This window comes from Ammospiza caudacuta, chromosome 31 (assembly GCF_027887145.1).
Source record: "Ammospiza caudacuta isolate bAmmCau1 chromosome 31, bAmmCau1.pri, whole genome shotgun sequence".
Taxonomy (NCBI): domain Eukaryota; kingdom Metazoa; phylum Chordata; class Aves; order Passeriformes; family Passerellidae; genus Ammospiza; species Ammospiza caudacuta.
This window is the reverse complement of record NC_080623.1, coordinates 3,469,118-3,488,912: the sequence shown is the minus strand read 5'-3', so window position 1 is coordinate 3,488,912 and position 19,795 is coordinate 3,469,118. Positions and strand designations below refer to the sequence as shown.

Genomic DNA, 19,795 nt, shown 5'->3' with positions numbered 1-19,795 from the left:
GGGACACTGGGAGGACACCGTGGGGACAACGGGGGAGATACCGGGGGGACAATGAGGGGACACCGCGGGGACAACGGGGGAGATACCGGGGGGACACAGAGGGGACAACGGGGGGATAATGAGGGGACAGCGGGGGGACAACGAGGGGACACCACGGGGACAATCGGGGGACACTGGGGAGATACCAAGGGGACACCCGGGAATACCGAGAGGACAACGAGGGGATAACGAGGAACACCGGGGGGACAACGGGGAGATAACGGGGGACGCCGAGGCGACACCGGGAGGATACCAGGGGAACAACGAGGGGACATCGGGGAGACACCGGGGGACACCCGGGAACACCGAGGAGACACCGGGAACACTGGCTCGGACACAGCGGCACCGGGGAGCGGCCGCCCCGGGGCTCCACCGCTCCCCGGTGTGCCCGCGATGCACCGAGGGGTCATCCCGGTGCCGCTGCCGCTGCCGGTGACTCCCGTCCCGCCCGGAACTGCCCCGGGTTTTCCTGCCCGCCCCATCCCGTGCGGTGCCGTCCCGGTGCAGCGGGGACCCCGGCCCGGTATCGGTTCTGCTTTCGGGGGGAGGCGCCGGGCGTGAGCACCTGCCCCGGGATTCCCCACCTGCCGCCGCCGCCGCCCCATAAGAGCCCGGTGGCGGCGCCGGTGGCGGCACACACCGAGAGCAGCGATGGCTCCGTTCCGCCGCCTCTGCCTGTGCCTGCTCCTCGCGCTGCTGCCGCCGCCTCCCGCCGCACCGGCACCGGTAACGGCACCGGTAACGGCACCGGCACCGCTCCGCCGGCCGGACTGGGCCGCCTGCCGGGTGCTGTCCCGGGAGCTGTCGCGGCTGCTGGGGGCGGCCAGAGAGCCGCACCCGGTGCTGGTGAGTACCGCGGGTTCGGCGGGACCGGGAAACAACGGGGGGATCAGACAGAGTACCGGGGGGCTCGGCCAGGGGGAGCGATAGCTCGACCGGGGAGAGCCGGGGTTCGGCCGGTGCACCGGGGGACTCGGGAGGTACCGGGGGGCTCAGACAGAGTAACGGGAGCTCGACCGGGGAGAGAGAGGGGCTCGAGAAGCACCGAGGGGATAGGCCGGAGTACCGGGGGGCTCGGAAAGCACCGGGAGCTCGGCCAGGGAGAGCCGGGACTCGGCCGGTGCACCGGAGGGCTCGGGAAACACCGGGGGCTTCCGTTGGGGGCACCGAGAGACTCAGGAAGCACCGGGGGGCTCGAGAAGGACCGGGGGTAGAGGAAAGCACCGGGAGCTCGGCCAGGGGCACCGGGAAACTCAGCCGGGAGGGCTCGGGAAACACCGGAGGGCTTGGCCGGATTACCGGGGGTCTCGGCCGGGGCGAGCGGGAGGCTCGGGAAGCACCGGTGGGCTCCGCCGGGGGCACCGGGGGGCTTGGGAAGCACCGGGGGCTCCGGCAGAGTCACCGGGGCAATCGGCCGGGGAGAGTGGGATGCTCGAGAAGCACCGGGAGGCTCGGGAAGCAACCGGGGGGGCTGAGCCAGACTACCGGGGGCTCGGAAAGCACCGGGGGCTCGGCCGGGGGCACCGGGAGGCTCGGGAAGCACCGGGAGCTCGGCCGGGATTCGACCGGTGCACCGGGGGGCTCGGGAAACACCGGGGGCTCCGCTGGGGGCACCGGGAGACTCGGGGAACACCGGGAGCTCGGCCGGGAGCTCGGGAAGCACCGGGAACTCAACCGGGGGCACCGGGAGGCCCGGGAAGCACCGGGGGTAGCACCGGGAGGTGCGGGCTCATCGCGGCGGGGGTTGCGCCGGTACCGGGGGGGGTTCGGTGTCCCGGGGGGGGTTCGGTGTCCCGGTGCCGGCCGTACCGGACGCGTTGACACCGGCCCCGCTCGCTGCTCCAGGAGGGGCTGCAGCTGCTGGAGGAGGAACCCCAAAATTGGCCCCCCCGGATCCGCTGCAGCGACGCCTGCGACCCCCTGAGCCTGGAGAGCAACCACACGGTACCGGGGGCACCGGGGGGACCGGGGGGACCCCAGGGACGCTGGGGGTTCACCTGAGGATGTCGCTGAGGGTGCCTGGGGGGGTCCCAGCGGTGTCTGGGGCTCCTAAAAGAGTCCTAAAGGGGTCCCAGGAAAGCTGCTGGATGAATTTGGGGGTCCTGGGCATGTCTGGGGGGGGGTCCCAAGAATGCTCGGAGGATGAACCTGGGGGTCCCAGAAGGGTCCCAGGGGATGCTCTGAGGTTCGCCTGAGGGGTCCTGGCGATGTCTGAGGGTCTTAAAGGGGTCCTAAAGGGGTCCCAGGGGGTCCCAGGAAAGCTGCTGGATGAATTTGGGGGTCCCAAGGATGTCTGGAGGTCCCAGGGATGCCGAGGATGAAGCTGAGGGACCCAGAGGGGTCACAGCGATGATGGGGGATGCACTTGGGGGTCCCATGGGGGGTATCTGGGGGTCCCAGGGGGTGCTGAGGATGAACCTGGGGGTCCCAGAGGGATCTCAGCGATGCTGAGGATGCACTTGGGGGTTCCAGAGGGGTCCCAGGCATGGACTTGGGGATCCCGGAGGTGCTAAGGATGCGTTTGGAGGTCCCAGAGGCGTCGCAGGGATACCGAAGGGTGCACTTGGGGGTCCCGGGGGTCCCGTGGATGTCCCCGACCCCCACCTCACCCCACCCTGCCCCCCAGCTCTGCCTGCAGAGGATCCGCCAGGCGCTCCAGCACTACCGGGGGGTGCCCTTGGGGGTCCTGGGGGCTCCCAAAGATGCGTTTGGAGATCCCAGAGGGCTCCCAGGGACACCAAGGGGTGCACTTGGGGGTCCCGTGGGGATTGTGGGGATGTCCCTGACCCCCATGTCACCCCCTTGCTCCCCCAGCTCTGCCTGCAGCGCATCCGCCAGGCGCTCCAGCACTATCGGGACCTGCTGGGCTCCGACATCTTCCGTGAGCAGCCGCAGCCGCAGCTGGAGAGCACCATGGAGCAGCTGCTGCGCCTCGTGCAGGTCAGCCAGGGGGGCGGCACGGCCCGCGGGGTCCCCAAATGTCCCTCAGGGTCCCTCAGTGTCCACCAGTGTCCCTGAAGGTCCTTTCGTGTCCCACATTGTCACACAATGACCCTCAGTGTCACTCCCTGTCCTTCAGGGTCCCCAAACATCCCTCAGGGTCCCTCAGTGTCCCACCCTGTTTGTCAATGTCGCTCAGTGTCCCTCAGTGTCTTTCAGTGTCCCACAATGTCTGTCAGTGTCCCTCAGTGGCTCTCATTGTCCCGCCCTGTCCTTCAGCGTCCCTCAGTGTCCTTTGATGTCCCAACCTGTCCCCCAGTGTCCCTGAGGGTCCCTCAGTGTCCTTTGGTGTCTCTAACTGTCCCTCAGTGCCCCTAAATATCCCCCAGTGTCTTTCAGTGTCCCTCAGTGTCCCAAATGTTCCTCAATGACCCTCAGTGTCCCACCCTGTCCCTCAAGGTCCCTCAGTGTCCCCTGGTGTTCCTCAATGACCCTCAGTGTCCCCCAGTGTCCCAAATGTCCCTCAGGGTCCCTGAGGGTCCCACATTGTCCCTCTAGGGTCCCTCAGTTTCCCCTAGAGTCCCACCCTGTCCTCCAGTGTCTCTCAGTGTCCCACATGTCCCCCAATGACCCTGAGGGTCCCACATTTTCCCTCAGTGTCCCCAAATGTCCCTCAGTGTCCCACCCTCTCCCTCAGCGTCCCTCCGTGTCCCTTGGTGTGTCCCAAATGTCCCTCAATGACCCTCAGTGTCCCCACCCCGTCCCTCAGCGTGCTTTGGTGTCTCTCAATGTCCCCCAGTGTCCCCCGGGGTCCCACGGCCCCTCCTGACCCCTCCCTGTCCCCTCAGGACGGGCCCGGCCGCCCCCCCCGGCACCTGCCGGCCCCCGCGGAGCTCTGGCAGCGGCCGCTGCAGCGGCACCTGGCCCTGAAACGGCTGCGCTCCTTCTCCGCCCTCATGGGCCGCGTCTTCAACCACGGGGCGCGCTGAGACCCCGGACACCGACCCCAGCCCCGGACACCGACCCCCGGACACCGACCCCAGCCCCGGACACCGACCCCTGGACACCGACCCCAGCCCCGGATACCGACACCGACCCCTGGACACCGACCCCAGCCCCGGATAATGACCCCAGCCCCGGATACCGACACCGACCCCCGGACACCGACCCCAGCCCCGGACATCGACACCGACCCCAGCCCCGGACACCGACCCCAGCCCCGGATACCGACACCGACCCCCGGACACCAACACCGACCCCAGCCCCGGATACCGACCCCAGCCCCGGACACCGACCCCAGCCCCGGACACCGACACCGACCCCAGCCCCGGATACCGACCCCAGCCCCGGATACCGACACCGACCCTGGATACCGACCCCAGCCCCGGACACCCCCGGATAGCGACCCCACCCCCGGACACCGACACCGACCCCAGCCCCGGACACCCCCGGACACCGACCCCCTCCCCCAGATAGCGACCCCAGCCCCGGACACCCCCGGATACCGACACCGTTCCCCGGACACCAACCCCCTCCCCCGGATAGCGGTCCCAGCCCCGGACACCGACACCGATCCTCGGACACCGACACCGATCCCCGGATAACGACCCCCTCCTGATCTTCAACCACGGGGCGCGCTGAGACCCCCCAGATACCGACCCCACCCCCGGATATCGCCCACTCCCCTTATTTATCACCCCTCCCTAATTTATGGCCCCCTCCCACTTATTTATAGCTCCCGCCCCCTCATTTATCACCGTCCCCCCTTATTTATCGCCTCCTCCCTTATTTACCGTCCCCCATCCCCGGGCACCTCCCAATCCCCCGAACACCGACCCCACCCCCTTATTTATCGTCCCTCCCGCTTATTTATCGCCCATCACCCCCGGATACCGCCCACCCACCCAGGACACCCCCATCCCCTAATTCCGGACACCGCCCACCCCCCCGGACACCCCTCCCCTTATTTATCGCCCCCACCCCCTCTTATTTATCGCCCCCCACCACTGACATCACCCCCACCCCCCATTATTTATCGCCCCCCACCCCAGATACTGCCCCCTCCTTATTTATCGCCCCCCCAACCCCGGACATCGCCCCCCCCCCCCCCATTATTTATTGCCCTCCTCCCGCGGTTATTTATGATTGGAGCCGTTCCTTTATTTATCTCGGGTATTTCTCCGTTTCTAATAAAGCTCCCAAGGAGAGCAGAGAGCGGCCAGTGTGGGAGGGAAGGGGTTAATTTACAGATAAAGGGGTGGGAAGGGGTTAATTTACAGAGAGGGGTGTGGGGAGGGGTCCCCGAGAGGGAAGAAACCGGAGAGGGGTCCCCGGAACGGAAGGGGCAGGGGAGGGGTCCCTGGAAGAGACTGGGGAGGGGTCCCTGGGAGGGAAGGGAGTGGGGAGGAGTCCTCGGCAGGGACTGAGGAGGGGTCCCCGGAAAGGAAGGGATGGGTCCCTAAAAAAGAAGGGACCAGGGAGGGGGGAAGGGGTCCCCGGGAGGGGTCCCCGCAAGAGAAGGGGCTGAGGAGGGGTCCCCAGGAGGGAAGGGACTGGGGAGGGGTCCCTGTAACGAAAGGGACTGGAGAGGGGTCCACGCAAGAGAAGGGGCTGAGGAGGGGTCCCCGGAATGGAAGGGGCAGGGGAGGGGTCCCTGGAAGAGACTGAGGAGGGGTCCCTGGGAGGGAAGGGAGTGGGGAGGAGTCCTCGGCAGGGACTGAGGAGGGGTCTCCAGAAGGGGTTCCTGGAAGGGAAAGGGACCAAGGAGGGGTCCCCAGGAGGGAAGAGGCAGGGGAGGGGTCCCTGGAAGGGAAGGGGCTGGGGAGGGGTCCCTGGAAACGAAGAGACCGGGGAAGGGTCACTGGAAGGGGCTGGGGAGGGGTCTCTGGAAGAGAAGGGACCGGCGAGGGGTCCCTGGAACGAAAGGGGCTGGAGAGGGGTCCCTGGGAGGGAAGGGGTTCCCGGGAGGGGAGGGGTCACTGGAAAGGAGGGGACCGGGGAGGGGTCCTCAAGAGGGAAAGGACTGGGGAGGGGTCCCTGGAATGAAAGGGACCGGGGAGGGGTCCCTGGAAGGGGCTGGGGAGGGATCCCTGGAATGGAAAGGGTTGGGGAGGGGTCCCCGGAAGGGAAGGGACCAGAGAGGGGTCCCCAGGAGGGGAGGGGTCCCTGGAAAGGAGGGGATCGGGGAGGGGTCCCTGGAAGGGGTCTCTGGGAGGGGAGGGGTCCCTGGAAAGGAGGGGATCGGGGAGGGGTCCCTGGAAAGGAGGGGATCGGGGAGGGGTCCCTGGAAAGGAGGGGATCGGGGAGGGGTCACTGGAAGGGGTCTCTGGGAGGGGAGGGGTCACTGGAAGTCGCTGGCGTCGATGTGCAGCGGGGGGAGGTCGGTGAACAGCGAGGGCACCGCGGGCAGGGCCGAGTCCTCGGGCTGAGGCAGGAACGGATCGTGCTGGGCCAGGAGAGCCGCGCTGCCTGCGGGGGGACAGGGACAGGGGACAGGGGACAGCTGAGTGCTGGGGGGGACACGGTGGGGACAGGGGACAGGGCAGGGTTTGGGGACAGATGAGTGCCAGGGAGACATGGCGGGGACAGGGACAGCTGAGTGCCAGGGGGGACAGGGCAGGGACAGGGGACAGCTCAGTGGGGACAGGGCAGGGACAAGGACAGCTGAGTGCCAGGGGGACAGGGCAGTGGGGACAGGGCAGTGCCCAGGGGGACAGGACAGGGCTCAGGGGGACACCTCTCTGCCCAGGGGACAATGCCCAGGGGGACAGGACAGGGCTCAGGGGACACCTCAGTGCCCAGGGGACACCTCTGTCCCCCCCCCAGCCCCAATACTCACCAGGGCTCAGCTGGAAGCTCTGCTCCAGGCTCTCCTCCAAGGTCGCCACCACGTCCGGCATCAGCTCGGCCGCTCCCAGTGTCCCCAACGTCCCCAAGGGTGGCTGCAGCCCCTGCAGCAGCTCCTGAATGTCCTGTCCCCCTGGCAGCAGCTCCAGGTCCCTCAGCTCTGCTGGCAGTGTCCCCTGCTCCGCTGTCCCCTGCGATGTCCCCAAGTCCCCTGAGGCCACCTGCAGCACCTGCAGCCCCCCAGGCAGCACCTGCACAGCTCCTGGTGCCACCTGCAGTGTCCCCTGGAGGTTGGGGACTCCTGGTGTCACCTGTGGTGGCTCCAGCCTTTGGGGCTGTGGTTGTAGTGTCCCCAAGCCTGGGGGCTGCAGGGTCCCCACCTGTGGTGTCCCCAGGTTCCCAGGTGTGATCTGTAGTGTCCCTGGACTTGTAGCTGACACCTGTAAAGTCCCTGGGCTTGTGGCCACCCCTTGAAATGTCCCCAGGTTCCCAGGGGTGACCTGTGCTGTCCCTGGACTCATGGTCACACCTTGAAGTGTCCCCAAATTCTCAGGGGTGACCTGTAGTGTCCCTGGGCTCATGGCCACCGTCTGCACAGTCCCTGGGCTCGTGGCCACCATCTGAACTGTCCCTGGGCTCGTGGCCACCCCTTGAAGCGTCCCCAGGTTCCCAGGGGTGACCTGTGGCATCTCTGGGCTCATGGCCACCATCTGCAGAGTCTGAGGTATCCCCAAATTCTCAGGGGTGACCTGCAGAGTCCCTGGGCTTGTGACCACCATCTGCAGTGTCCCTGGGCTCGTGGGCACCCCCTGAGGTGTCCCCAGGTTCCCGGGTGTCCCCTGCCCTCGGGGCTGCAGCTGCAGCGTCTCCAGGTTCTCGGTGGCCGCCTGCAGCTCCTCCTCGGTCTGACGCCGGTTGGGCGGCCTGGACGGACAGACAGAGGGGTTGGGGTTGGGGTCAGGGATTGGGGTCAGGGGATTGGGATTGGGGTTGGGGTCAGGCTATCCCACAGCCCCACAGAGGCGTCCCCCACATCCCCTCACCTGGAGGACACGCGGATGAGGCGCCGGTTCAGGTATTTCTGGGACTCGCTCAGGTTCCCTGGGGACAAACAGAGGCATCAGGGGGGTGCCCTGGCTCAGCCCCAGGCCGTGCCAGGCCGTGCCAGCCCGTGCCAGGCCGTACCCTCCAGCCTCTGGCTGTAGTAGGGCCCGAAGGCCTCGTCCCGGGGGGTGTTGGGGTACAGGAACTTGAGGGGATTTTCTGGATTCTTCTCCTCCAGGCTCATGTGGTAGTCACGGATGATGTCGGGCAGGGCCAGCGACACCAGCTCCGAGGCTGTGTAGGGCTCCACGGCGTGGAAAGTGGGGGACTCTGCAAAGGGGAGACAGTGGGGGATGGCACCGTCATCCCTGTGGCCCACAGAAAGCTGGGCTGGGGATGGGAATTCATTCTTAGCCATTTCTAACCTGAATCTGAATTCAGCTCCACCATTCTTGTCAATTTTTAACCTAAATCTCAATTCAGCTTCACCATTGTCATTAATTTCTAACCTAAATCTGAATTCAGCTTCACCATTCTCATCCATTTTTTACCTAATTTTGAATTCAGCTTCATCATTCTTGTCCATTTTTAATCTAAATCTCAATTCAGCTTCACCATTCTCGTAGATCATTATCCTAAATTCGAATTCAGGTTCCCCATTCTCATCCATTTTTAACCTAAATCTCAATTCAGCTTCACCTTCTCATCCATTTTTATCTAAATCTGAATTCAGGTTCCCCATTTTCATTAATTTCTAACCTAAATCTGAATTCAACTTCACCATTCTCATCCATTTTGAATCTAAACCTGAATTGATGCTGACCATTCTCATCCATTTTTAATCTAAATCTGAATTCAGCTTCACCATTCTTGCCTATTTTTAACCTAAATCAGGTTCACCATTCTCATCCATTTTTAACCTAAATCTGAATTCAGCTTCACCATTCTCATCCATTTCTAACCTAAATCTGAATCTCTTGCTTGCTAAATTTAAGGAAGGAAGGTTTATTTTCTTTGCCTTGGTAGGGTACCAACCTTCTCAAAGGATCTGGACCTCCAGGAACTTTGGAATCTCCAGGTTTCAAACTAAATTTGCCCCGTTTGGAACCAAAATTTGCTCAGGACAAAGGTTTATCAGGCGTGATAAACCTCACCATGGACTTGGAAAATCCCATCTCTCCAGAGGCTTCCACTGCTCCAGAGGGTTCCTGGGGGGTTCTGAGGGGTCCTGGGGGGTTCCTGGGGGGTTCTGGGTGGTTCTGGAGGGTTCCCTCACCTGTCTCGTGGTGCTCCACCCAGGTGAAGGTGACACCACCCAGGACGCTCTCGCTGAAGCGCAGCAGGAACGTCCCCGTCCTCTTGGACTTGAGCAGCTTCTCCTCCTGCTTGCGGCTCACGAAGCCCAGGATGAGTCTGGGGGAGGCACCGTCAGCCCCTGTGGACCCCCAGAACCCCCAGACCCCTCCCCAGCCCTGTCCCTACCCGTTCTTCCAGAGCTGCTTGAGGTGCTCCTGCAGCAGCCCCAGGATCCCGTCCAGCCAGGCCCAGAAGGAGAAACCGGAGGCTCCATCCTGAGGGAGGGGACATGGGGGGGACATGGAGGGGTGGGGGACATGGAGGGACATGGGGAGGACATGGAGGGGTGGGGGACATGGAGGGATGGTGGGGACATAGGGATAGAGGGGACAGGAAGGGATGTGGAGGGACAGGGGGATGTGGAGGGACATGGAGAGGAGGACACGGAGGGAGAGGGGGACATGGAGGGAAAGGGAGGACAGGGACGAACAGGGGGGACATGAAGGGACATGGAGAACATGAAGGGACATGAGGACATGGAGGGGACATGGAGGGATGGGGGAACATGGAGGGACATGGGGACAGGGGGAGAAACAGGGACGGTGGGACATGGAGGGACGAGGGGACATGGTGGTGGGGGGGACATGGAGGGACACAGGGACATGGAGGGGACACGGCCATGGGGACATGGAGGGACAGAGGGGACAGGGCCATGGGGACAGAGGGGACAGGCCCTACTGACCTTTGAGAACTTGTGCCAGGCCACTGTGCTGTCCGGTGACGGCTTCGACCCTTGGGGTGAGAGCAGAGTAAGGGGGGACAGCCATATCCCACCGTGTCCCCCCATGTCCCACAGTGTCCCCTGCTGTCCCCGGCCTTACCCAGGAGTTTCTTGGCCAGCATCAGGAGGTTGTCCCGGCTCAGGCCCCGCTCGGCCACGCTCTGGAACTGCCAGCTCAGCACCTCGGCCAGCCGGGGCCACGGGGCTGGAGGGGGGGACGAGAAGAACTGCTGGGCCTGGGGACACGGAGGGGACACAGGGGGACACGGGGTTAGCGAGGCTGGGGACAGCGGGAGGGGAGGGGGACATGGGGACAGGGGATGGGGACACCAGGAGGGGATGGGGACATGGAGGGGACAAGGACATGGGCAGAGGACAGGAGGGGGACATAGGGAAGGGGGACACGGCACAGGAGCAGAGGACAGGGATGGGACAAGGGACGGGGACAAGGGATGGGGACAAGGACAAGCGCAGGGGATGGGACAGGGATTAAGGGACAGGACAGGGACCAAGGGATGGGGACAAATGGCAGGGGGGGTGTCCAGGGGATGGGGACAAGACAGGGACCACAGATACACGGCAGAGGACAGGGACAAGGGCAGGGGATGGGGACATGCACCAGGGCAGGGGACAGGGACCAAGGGACAGGACAGGGACCAGGAGATGGGGATAACTGGCAAAGGATGGGGTTCAAGGGAGGGGGACAGACACCAGGGCAGGGGACAGGGACCAAGGACAGGCACCAAAGCAAAGGATGGCACAAGGACCAAGGACAAGGACATGAGGCAGGGGAGGGGACAGAAATCTACACCTGGGATGGGGCAGGGACCAGGCCCAGATTTGGGGACAGGGCACAGGGGACAACCAGGATGGGGACAGGGCTAGGGAGGGGACAGGGAGCAGCACAGGGGACACAGGGACAGGGGTGGCACAGGGGCAGGGGTGGCACAGACAGAGCAGGGGTGGCACAGGCCAGGGGGTTCCGCTCGCCTTGGGGTCAGAGCTGAGCATGTTGAACCAGAGGATGGAGGCCCAGGCGCTGGAGAACTGGTTGTTGTTGGAGATGATGACAAAGGGCAGCGTGGTGGCCTGGGGAGGTGACAGAGCTCAGGCTGGCTGTCCCCAGCCCCCCCTGGCTGTCCCCAAACCCCCCCAAGCCCCCAACCCTCACCTCCAGCTCCAGCTCCAGCCCGCAGTAGGCGTAGGCCAGCGTGAAGGTGATGAGGTGCAGCTCCTCTGTCACAACCAGGGGACCCTGCGGGGAGGTGACACCGCTGTCACCACCCGACCTGGCCCCCCCAGGGCCCCCCCAGCCCCATCCCGTGCCCACCTCGCCGCTGGCACCTTTGCCCTTGCCAGCCCTGCTGTCCTTCTGCTCCTTCAGCGTCTGTGGGGACGGCAGAGTCAGCCCGGGGCAGGGGGGGGGGTCCTCACTGTGCCCCCCACCCTGAGGGGGGGATTTGGGGGTCCGGGGGGGTTCGGGGGGGTCCCTACGAGGTACTGGAAGTCGCAGATCAGCCCCTCCTGGGGACTGTCCCCGGCCAGGAGCGTTTTGCTGCTCGATGTCAGGATGTTGAACCGGCGGAACCTGCGGGGCACAGGCGGCAGCTGGGAGGGGGTCGGGACCCCCGGGAGGGCAAATGGGGGGGTCGGGACCCCCAAGAGGGCAAATGGGGGTCGGGACCCCCAGGGAGGGCCAATGGGGGGGTCAGGACCCCCAGGAGGGCAAATGGGGGATCGGGAACCCTGAAAGGGGCAAATGGGGGGGGGTTGGGACCCCCAAGAGGGCAAATGAGGGTTGGGACCCCCAGGAGGGCAAATGGGGGTCGGGACCCCCGGGGTGGGGTCGCAGCCCCTCCAGCGCTGTCCCAGCTCTCACCCTTTGATGTTGGGAGGGTTCCTGCAAGAGATAAGAGAGGGTCAGGGCTGTGGGACACACATAATATTGTAATATCTAAATGACATTATATTTATATTTATATCTAAATTCTTAGTTTATTCTATATAATTTTTACATCATTTAATGAATTAAAAATTGAATAAATCAAATAATATAATTATTTCTGATTATTATTTATTTTAACAAATTAAAATATGTAATTTAATAAATTAAAATTTGAATCAATTAAATAATATTATTCTTTATAGATATTAATTTATTTAATAAATTAAATAATACAGCTATTTATAATTATTATTTAATTTAGTAAATTAACATTTTAATATAACAAATAATATATTTATAATTATTATTTAATTGAATAAATTAAATAATATAATTATACATAATTATTATTTAATTGAATGAATTGCATAATTTAATATATTAAATTATAATTATTTATTAATATATATATTATAATTATATATTATTTTATTATTATTTACTTTAATAAATGAAATAATTTACTTTAACAACCTAAACAACTTAATTTATTTAACAACCCCTTGGAGCCCGTGAGGTTTCCCGGCCCCACCTGTCGATGTGGATCCGCGCCTCCATGCGGTGGTTGCGGTCGTGCAGCCTCACCAGGAGGCGGGCGCGGGTCGAGAACTTCCCGGCGGTTCGGAGCACCAGGGGCCGCTTCCCGGCATTGGGGGTGCTGGGCTGCTGCTCCACCACGAAGGCGCTGGGGAAAACGGGGGGTCAGGGCTGCCTGAGACCCCTCATCCTTCCCCGAGACCCCCCCTGTCCTCCCCGGGCTGCCCTGAGACCCCCCATCCTTCCCCGAGACCCCCCTGTCCTCCCCGGGCTGCCCTGAGATCCCCAATCCTTCCCCGAGACCCCCCTGCCCCTCCCCGGGCTGCCCTGAGACCCCCCAGTCCTCCCCGAGACCCCCCAGTCCTCCCCAGGCTGCCCTGAGACACCCCATCCTTCCCCGAGACCCCCCTGTCCTCCCCATCCTTCCCCGAGACCCCCCTGCCCTCCCCAGCCTGCCCTGAGACCCCCCATACTTCCCCAAGACCCCCCTGTCCTCCCCAGCCTTCCCCAAGACCCCCCCATCCTTCCCCGAGACCCCCCTGTCCTCCCCATCCTTCCCCGAGACCCCCCTGTCCTCCCCAGCCTGCCCCAAGACCCCCCAGTCCTCCCCGAGACGCCCTGAGACCCCTCATCCTTCCCCGAGACCCCCCTGTCCTCCCCAGGCTGCCCCGAAACCCCCCAGTCCTCCCCGAGACTCCCCTGTCCTCCCCGGGCTGCCTTGAGACCCCCCATCCTTCCCCGAGACCCCCCTGTCCTCCCCAGGCTGCCCAGAGACCCCCCAGTCCTCCCCAAGACCCCCCTGTCCTCCCCGGGCTGCCCTGAGACCCCCCCAGTCCTCCCCGAGACCCCCCCGTCCTCCCCAGACTGACCTGAGACCCCCCATCCTTCCCCAGGCTGCTCTGAGACCCCCCATCCTTCCCCGAGACCCCCCTGTCCTCCCCATCCTTCCCCGAGACCCCCCTGTCCTCCCCGGGCTGCCCTGAGACCCCCCATCCTTCCCCGAGACCCCCCTGCCCCTCCCCGGGCTGCCCCATTTCCGAAAATCCTGGAATATCCCAGGTGGGAGGGAAGCCATGCAGGTTTAACTGCTGGTGGGGGCATGGGACAACCCCAAAATCTGTCCTGTCTTAAATCTCAATGTTTGAGTGGTGTCCAAGTACACAGAGATGGAAGGGACCCGTCAGGAGTCAAACTCCTGGCAGAGGACAACCCCAAAATCTGTCATGTCCTAAATTCCAATGTTTGAGTGGTGTCCAAACACCCAAAGATGGAAAGGACCCATCAGGACGATCTCCAGCTTCTGGCCTGGCTCAGGACAACCCCAAAAACTGCCCTGTCCTAAATCCCAATGTCTGAGCGATGTCCAAGCACCCAGAGATGGAAGTCCATCATGACGAAACCCCATCAGAAATCCAACTCCTGGCCTGGCACAGGACAACCTCAAAACCTCTCGAGTCCTAAATTTCATCATTTGAGTGGTGTCCAAACACACCCTGAGCTATGGAAAATCCAGAGATGGAAGTGACCCATCAAGATCTTCTCCAACTCCTAGTTTAGCAGAAGACAACCCCAAAACCTGCCCAGTCCTTAATCCCAACGTTTCAGTGATGTCCAAACACCCAGAGATGGAAGGGACCCATCAAAAGTCCAACTCTTGGCACAGGACAGCCCCAAAAGTGCCCCCAGTCCTAAATTTCAATGTTTGAGTGGTGTCCAAACACCTCTTGAGCTATGGAATATCCAGAGATGGAAGGGACCCATCAGAATTATCGAGTCCAACTCCTGGTTTGGCACAGGACAATCCCAAAACCTGCCCAGTCCTAAATTTGACCTCAGATCCTGCCCAGTCCTAAATTTCAACATTTGAGTGATGTCCAAACACCCAGAGCTGGAAGGGACCCATCAGGATCAAAGTCCAGCCCAGCACAGACCACAAATCCCAGAGCATTGCCCAAAACCTCCCTGACCTCCTGAATTACAGAATACCCAGAGATGCAAGGGACCCCAAAATCCCACCCCGTTGTTGTCCAAACACTGTCAGATCTCTGTCACCCTTGGTCACCATTCCCTGGAGACCTCTTGAGTCATCCAGAGCTGGAAGGGACCCATGAGGATCATCCAGATTCTCCACAAACACCTCAAAATCCCACCCCATTGTTGTCCAAACACTCTCAGATCTCTTCACCCTTGGTCACCATTCCCTGGAGAGCTTCCCCAGCTCTCCACCACCCTCTGGGGAGAAGAACCTTCCCCTGCTCTCCACCCTGCAGCCCTCCTGGCCCAGCCCCATCTGGAGACCTCCTGAATCATCCAGAATTGCAAGGGACCCATCAGGATCATTGATCCCACTCCAGACCCTGCACAAACACCCCAAAACGTGCACGGGAGCTTTGTCCAAACACTCCCAGATCTCTGCCACCCTTGGCCACCATTCCCTGGAGACCTCCTGAATCATCCAGAGCTGCAAGGATCATCCAGACCCTGCACAAACACCCCAAAATCCCACCCCATTGTTGTCCAAACACTCCTGGATCTCTGTCACCCTTGGCCACCATTCCCTGGAGAGCTTCCCCAGCTCTCCACCACCCTCTGGGGAGAAGAACCTTCCCCTGCTCTCCACCCTGCAGCCCTCCTGGCCCAGCCCACCTCTTGAGCAGGTGTGTGAGCTGCTCCTGCAGCCTCTGCTCCAGCAGGGGCGTCTCTGCCACCAGCGGGTCCCTGGCGTAGGTCACCTTCTGTCGCAGGTCCCCCAGCGCCCGCAGCAGCTGCCGCAGCTGGAACAACCCCTGCCCCAGCTCCGTGAACCTGCAGGGGTTCAGGGAGCTCAGAGGGGTCCGCCTGAAGCCCCCCAAGCCCCTCAAAGCCCCCCAAATCCTACCAGGTCTCCAGCGGGCGCAGGTTGGTGTCGGCAGAGGCCCCCAAGCACAGGCGCTGCTGCCGCACCCTCCAGCCCCCCAATTCCTGCTGTAGCAGCTCCTGCAGGGTCTCACTGCGCCCCAAAAGCTGCTGCATCTGCGCCAGCACCTCCTGAGGGGAGATCTGGCTGTGAATGGGGTGCCCAAGGTGGGTAGGACTCCCCAAAATCCACCCCGATCTCCCCCTCCTCACCCGCCGCTGCCGGTCCAGGTTCTGCAGTTTGGCTTGGAGGGATTGGAGCTCCTGCAGGTACGCGGGGTCCCGGTTCTTCTCCTCACCTGAGGGCAGGGGGGTTCACTCAGGGTTTTGGGAGACTCGCTCAGGGTTTTGGGGGGCTCACAGGGCAGTGCCCACCCCCCCATTTTCCCAGTGTGGGGCTCACCTGGCCGGTAATGCACCTTGAAGCAGAAATCGAAAGCATCCTGCAAATCCTCCAGCTGCCTGAAGGCTCGTTCGGCTTCCTGCGGGCACAGGGTGGGTGAGGAGGGGTCGGGGGGCTCGGAGGGGGTCTCGGGAGTCTCAGGGGTCGGGGGGTTACCTGCAGGGCTGTGTGGAACTCAGCCAAACGCCGCTGGATCTGCTGCTCTCTCCCGCCCTCCAAAGCTGGGCTGGGCGCAGGGACCGACCCCTCCTAAGGAGAGAGAAATGGGGTGGGGGGCGCGGCCGGGGGACCCCCGGGATGGGCTGGGGGGGTCACAGAGCCCTTCCCTACCTGCTCCCCGGCCTGCCCGAGGCGCAGGATCCGCCGCTCCTCCTGCAGCAGGTTGGCCACCAGGTTGGCGAATCTCTCCGGCTTCTCCTGGAACTCAGCCTGGGGAGCGCTCGGGGGGGTGAGGGCGGCACGGAGACCCCTCCCCACCGCCCTCCCCCTGCCCCGAAGCCCACCTGGAGCTCGCGGTGGGCCTTGCGGAGGTTGTGCTTCAGCGTGAGATCCTCGCGGTCCGAGCCCAGGCTGCCCACGCGCTCTCCCAGTAAGACCAGTAAGGAGTGGAACAGGATGCGGGCGTGCGAGCAGAGCGGCTCCGCCGCCTGGCGCCTGCGGGATCGCGGGCTCAGCCTCACCCGTGCCCCGCTCCCACCGGGGTATCTTATAAAAATCCCTTTTTTTTAATAAAAATCCCTTTTTTATATTAAAAAATCCCTTTTTTATTTTATAAAAATCCGTTTTTTGTTTCATAAAAGTCCCTTTGCCAGGGTTTTTTCACCCCCCTGACCACTTTGATACTTTATAAAAATCCTTTTGCTGGGATTTTTTAACGCCCCTGACCCTGGGAAATTATAATATAATATAATATAATATAATATAATATAATATAAGCCTTCTGAAACTGGAAAGTCAGTTTATTATTCATTCCTTTCTAGCTTTCTGATTAAATCCTTTCTTCTACTCTTTTAGTATAGTATTATATGATATTATATTTTCAGTATAGTATAGTTTTTACAGTTTTAGTAATTATATTATATTAAAAATGCTATACTATATAGCAAATAATATATAACGCTATAGTATACAGATAATGTAATGTAATATAATGTAATATAACGCAATATAATATAATATAAGCCTTCTGAAACAGGAAAGTCAGTTTATTATTCATTCCTTTCTAGCTTTCTGATTAAACCCTTTCTTCTATTCTTTTAGTATAGTTTTAGTATAGCAAATGGTCATCTATATAGCAAATAATATCTATTATATAAAGTATATTATATATTATTTTCATATAATATATGATATATTATATATTATATATATGATATGAGATGTGATAGATATTATATATAAGCCTTCTGAAACTGGAAAATCAGTTTATTATTCATTCCTTTCTAGCTTTCTGATTAAACCCTTTCTTCTATTCTTTTAGTATAGCATTATATTATATATTTAGTATAGTATAGTTTTTTACAGTTTTAGCAAGTAATTATATAATATCATATGATATCATATCATATTGTATCATATCATATTAGATTAAATAATATTTAAAATGCTATACTATATAGCAAATAATATATATTATAGTATATCATATTATATCCTGTTATATTATATCATATTATATTATATTTATATTATATTATATTATATTAGCTATAGAGTATGGATAATATAATATAATATGATATGATATGATAGGATATAATATGATAGGATATGATAGGATAGGATATAATATGACATAATATAATATGACATAATATAATATGACATAATATAATATAATAAATATAATTAATATAATATAATATAATATAATATAATATAATATAATATAATATAATATAATATAATATAATATAATATAATATAATATAATATAATATAATATAATATAATATATCAGCCTTCTCAAACATGAACTCAAGATTTTCACCCTTTCCCTCATCCTGGCCACCCTCAAACACTGCCACGCCCTCCCGGTGCCACCCCCAGCCCCGGTCCCTCCCGGTGCCACCCCCAGCCCCGGTACCGCCCCCAGCCCCGTTTTTCCCCCCGGTACCAGTTCTGGCTCTCGATCCAGGCCGCCAGGGACTGGCGCACGGCCATGGGCAGCGCCGAGCCCGCGTACAGCTGGTCCACCTGCTCCAGGTAAGTGTTGGCCAAGCCCTGCACCTCCTGCCACTGCGCCATGCTGGGGGGGGACACAGAGGGTCAGGGGCGTCCCGAGAACCCCCCGGGGTCACGGAGGGACCGGAGGGTGAGAAACAGCCGCGTGTCACAGCTGGGAACATCTGCATCCCACGTACCTGCCCGCAGCACCGGCGGCACGGGGGAACCGCTGCTCCCGGGGGTTCCTCTGCTCCTGTTCGACTCTGGGTGGTCCCTGGCGGTCCCCTCTGCTCCTGCTCGGTCCCAGGGGTCCTTCTGCTCTGGTTGTGGGTGGTCCCGGGGGTCCCCTCACTCCTCTTCGGTCCCAGGGGTCCCTCTGCTCTCGGAGGTTCCTCTGCCCCTGCTCGATCTCGGGGGTCCCTCTGCTTCCCTCTGCTGTGGTTCTGGGTGGTCCCGGGGGTCCCCTCACTCCTCTTCGGTCCCAGGGGTCCCTCTGCTCTCGGAGGTTCCTCTGCCCCTGCTCGATCTCGGGGGTCCCTCTGCTGTGGTTCTGGGTGGTCCCGGGTGTCCCCTCGCTCCTGCTCGGTCCTGGTTGCTTCTGGGGGTCCCTGAGCTCCTGCTCGGTTCCTGGGTGGTCCCGGGGGTTCCTCTGCTCCTGCTCGGTCCCAGGGGTCCCTCTGCTCTCGGGGGTCCCTCTGCTCCTACTTAATTAATCCCGGCTGCTCCCGGGGGTCTCTCGGCTCCTGCTCTGTCCTGGCTCCTCTCGGGAGTCCCTCTGCTCCTGTTCGGCTCTGGGTGCTCCCGGGGGTCCCTGTGCTCCTGCTCGGTCCTGGCTGCTCCCGGGGGTCCCTGAGCTCCTGCTCGGTTCCTGGGTGGTCCCGGGGGTCCCTCTGCTCCTACTTAATTAATCCCGGCTGCTCCCGGGGGTCCCTGTGCTCCTGCTCGGTCCTGGCTGCTCCCGGGGGTCCCTCTGCTCGGTTCCTGGGTGGTCCCGAGGGTCCCTCTGCTTTGCCGGCAGCTCCCGGGGGTCCCCTCGCTCCCGCTGCGGTGGTCGCGGACCGGCAGCCGCGTCCTGCGGTGGGAGCAGGGGGTGAGCCCAGGGGGATTTCCCTACCCTGAGCGGGGGGCACACGCACAGAACGCCCACACGAGAGCCCCCAGACCCCTCCTCAGACGCCCCCCTAGACCGGACTCCCATTGAACCCCCCCAGGGCACTGAACCCCATCCCCAGTGGGGTGGGTGCCCCCGAACGCCCCCCCACCCCCCAGCGGCACCGCCCTCCAAGGGTCGCTCTGCGCGCCCCAGCTGGGGTCCCCTGCCTGTGCCCCTCTCCCCGGGCTCCAGAACGGCCCACGTCCCGCCCCGGTGCCCCCCAGGACCCCCGACCCACCTCAGGCGTCACCGGAGCAGGAAGGCGGGCTGGCCACGCCCCCGTAACCGCCGGCTTGGGGAGGGTTTGTTCATTTCCCCAGTTTTGCGTCACTGACGGGGGCGTGGCCATTGGGCGGGATTTTTGTGGGGGCGTGGCCATCGGCGCGGCCAGCGGTGAACGGGGGAGGGAATGGCGGCGGGACCGGGATGGGCGGGGGGACAGGGACAGGCCATGGGGACAGGGGCAGGGCGTAAGGACAGGAACAGAGCCATGGGGACAGGGGCAGAGACGGAGGGGACCGGGACAGGCCATTGGGACAGGGACAGAGCCAGGGGGACAGAGAGCGACAGAGAGACAGCGACAGAGCCAGGGGGATGGGGACAGCCTGGGGACCGGGACAGGCCATGGGGATAGGAGGACAGTGACAGCAGCAGATCATGGGGACAGAGTCAGGGGGATGGGGACAGCCTGGGGACAGAGACAGCCTGGGGACGCGGACAGAGCCATGGGGACAAGGACAGAGCTTTAGG

The 19,795-nt window shown here is 60.6% G+C and overlaps 2 protein-coding genes across 3 annotated transcripts; one reads left to right on the top strand and one right to left on the bottom strand.

The window, feature by feature from the left end:
* Positions 1-680: 680 nt before the first annotated feature.
* On the top strand, positions 681-4,055 carry IL23A (interleukin 23 subunit alpha). Of its 2 annotated transcripts, none has more exons than XM_058822242.1 (4): positions 681-885; positions 1,885-1,983; positions 2,854-2,979; positions 3,828-4,055. In XM_058822242.1, the coding sequence occupies exons 1-4, from the start codon at positions 691-693 to the stop codon at positions 3,966-3,968; spliced, it is 561 nt and encodes a 186-aa protein (XP_058678225.1). In that variant the 5' UTR covers positions 681-690; the 3' UTR covers positions 3,969-4,055. The 2 variants fall into 2 exon arrangements, with proteins under 2 accessions (XP_058678225.1, XP_058678227.1); XM_058822244.1 differs by having other exon boundaries at positions 691-879.
* Positions 4,056-6,222: 2,167 nt separating this feature from the next.
* On the bottom strand, positions 6,223-18,304 carry STAT2 (signal transducer and activator of transcription 2). The gene is made up of 23 exons (XM_058822082.1): positions 18,090-18,304; positions 17,843-17,974; positions 16,230-16,380; positions 16,057-16,155; positions 15,883-15,975; positions 15,727-15,805; positions 15,537-15,622; positions 15,307-15,455; positions 15,075-15,233; positions 12,424-12,576; positions 11,826-11,846; positions 11,441-11,534; positions 11,277-11,333; positions 11,118-11,201; positions 10,937-11,035; positions 10,047-10,182; positions 9,908-9,957; positions 9,352-9,440; positions 9,146-9,282; positions 8,011-8,199; positions 7,869-7,926; positions 6,818-7,749; positions 6,223-6,447 (listed from the first exon to the last, which is right to left on the bottom strand). Exons 2-23 carry the CDS (start codon positions 17,971-17,973, stop codon positions 6,320-6,322), a joined length of 3,174 nt encoding a protein of 1,057 aa, XP_058678065.1. The 5' UTR covers position 17,974; positions 18,090-18,304; the 3' UTR covers positions 6,223-6,319.
* Positions 18,305-19,795: the final 1,491 nt, after the last annotated feature.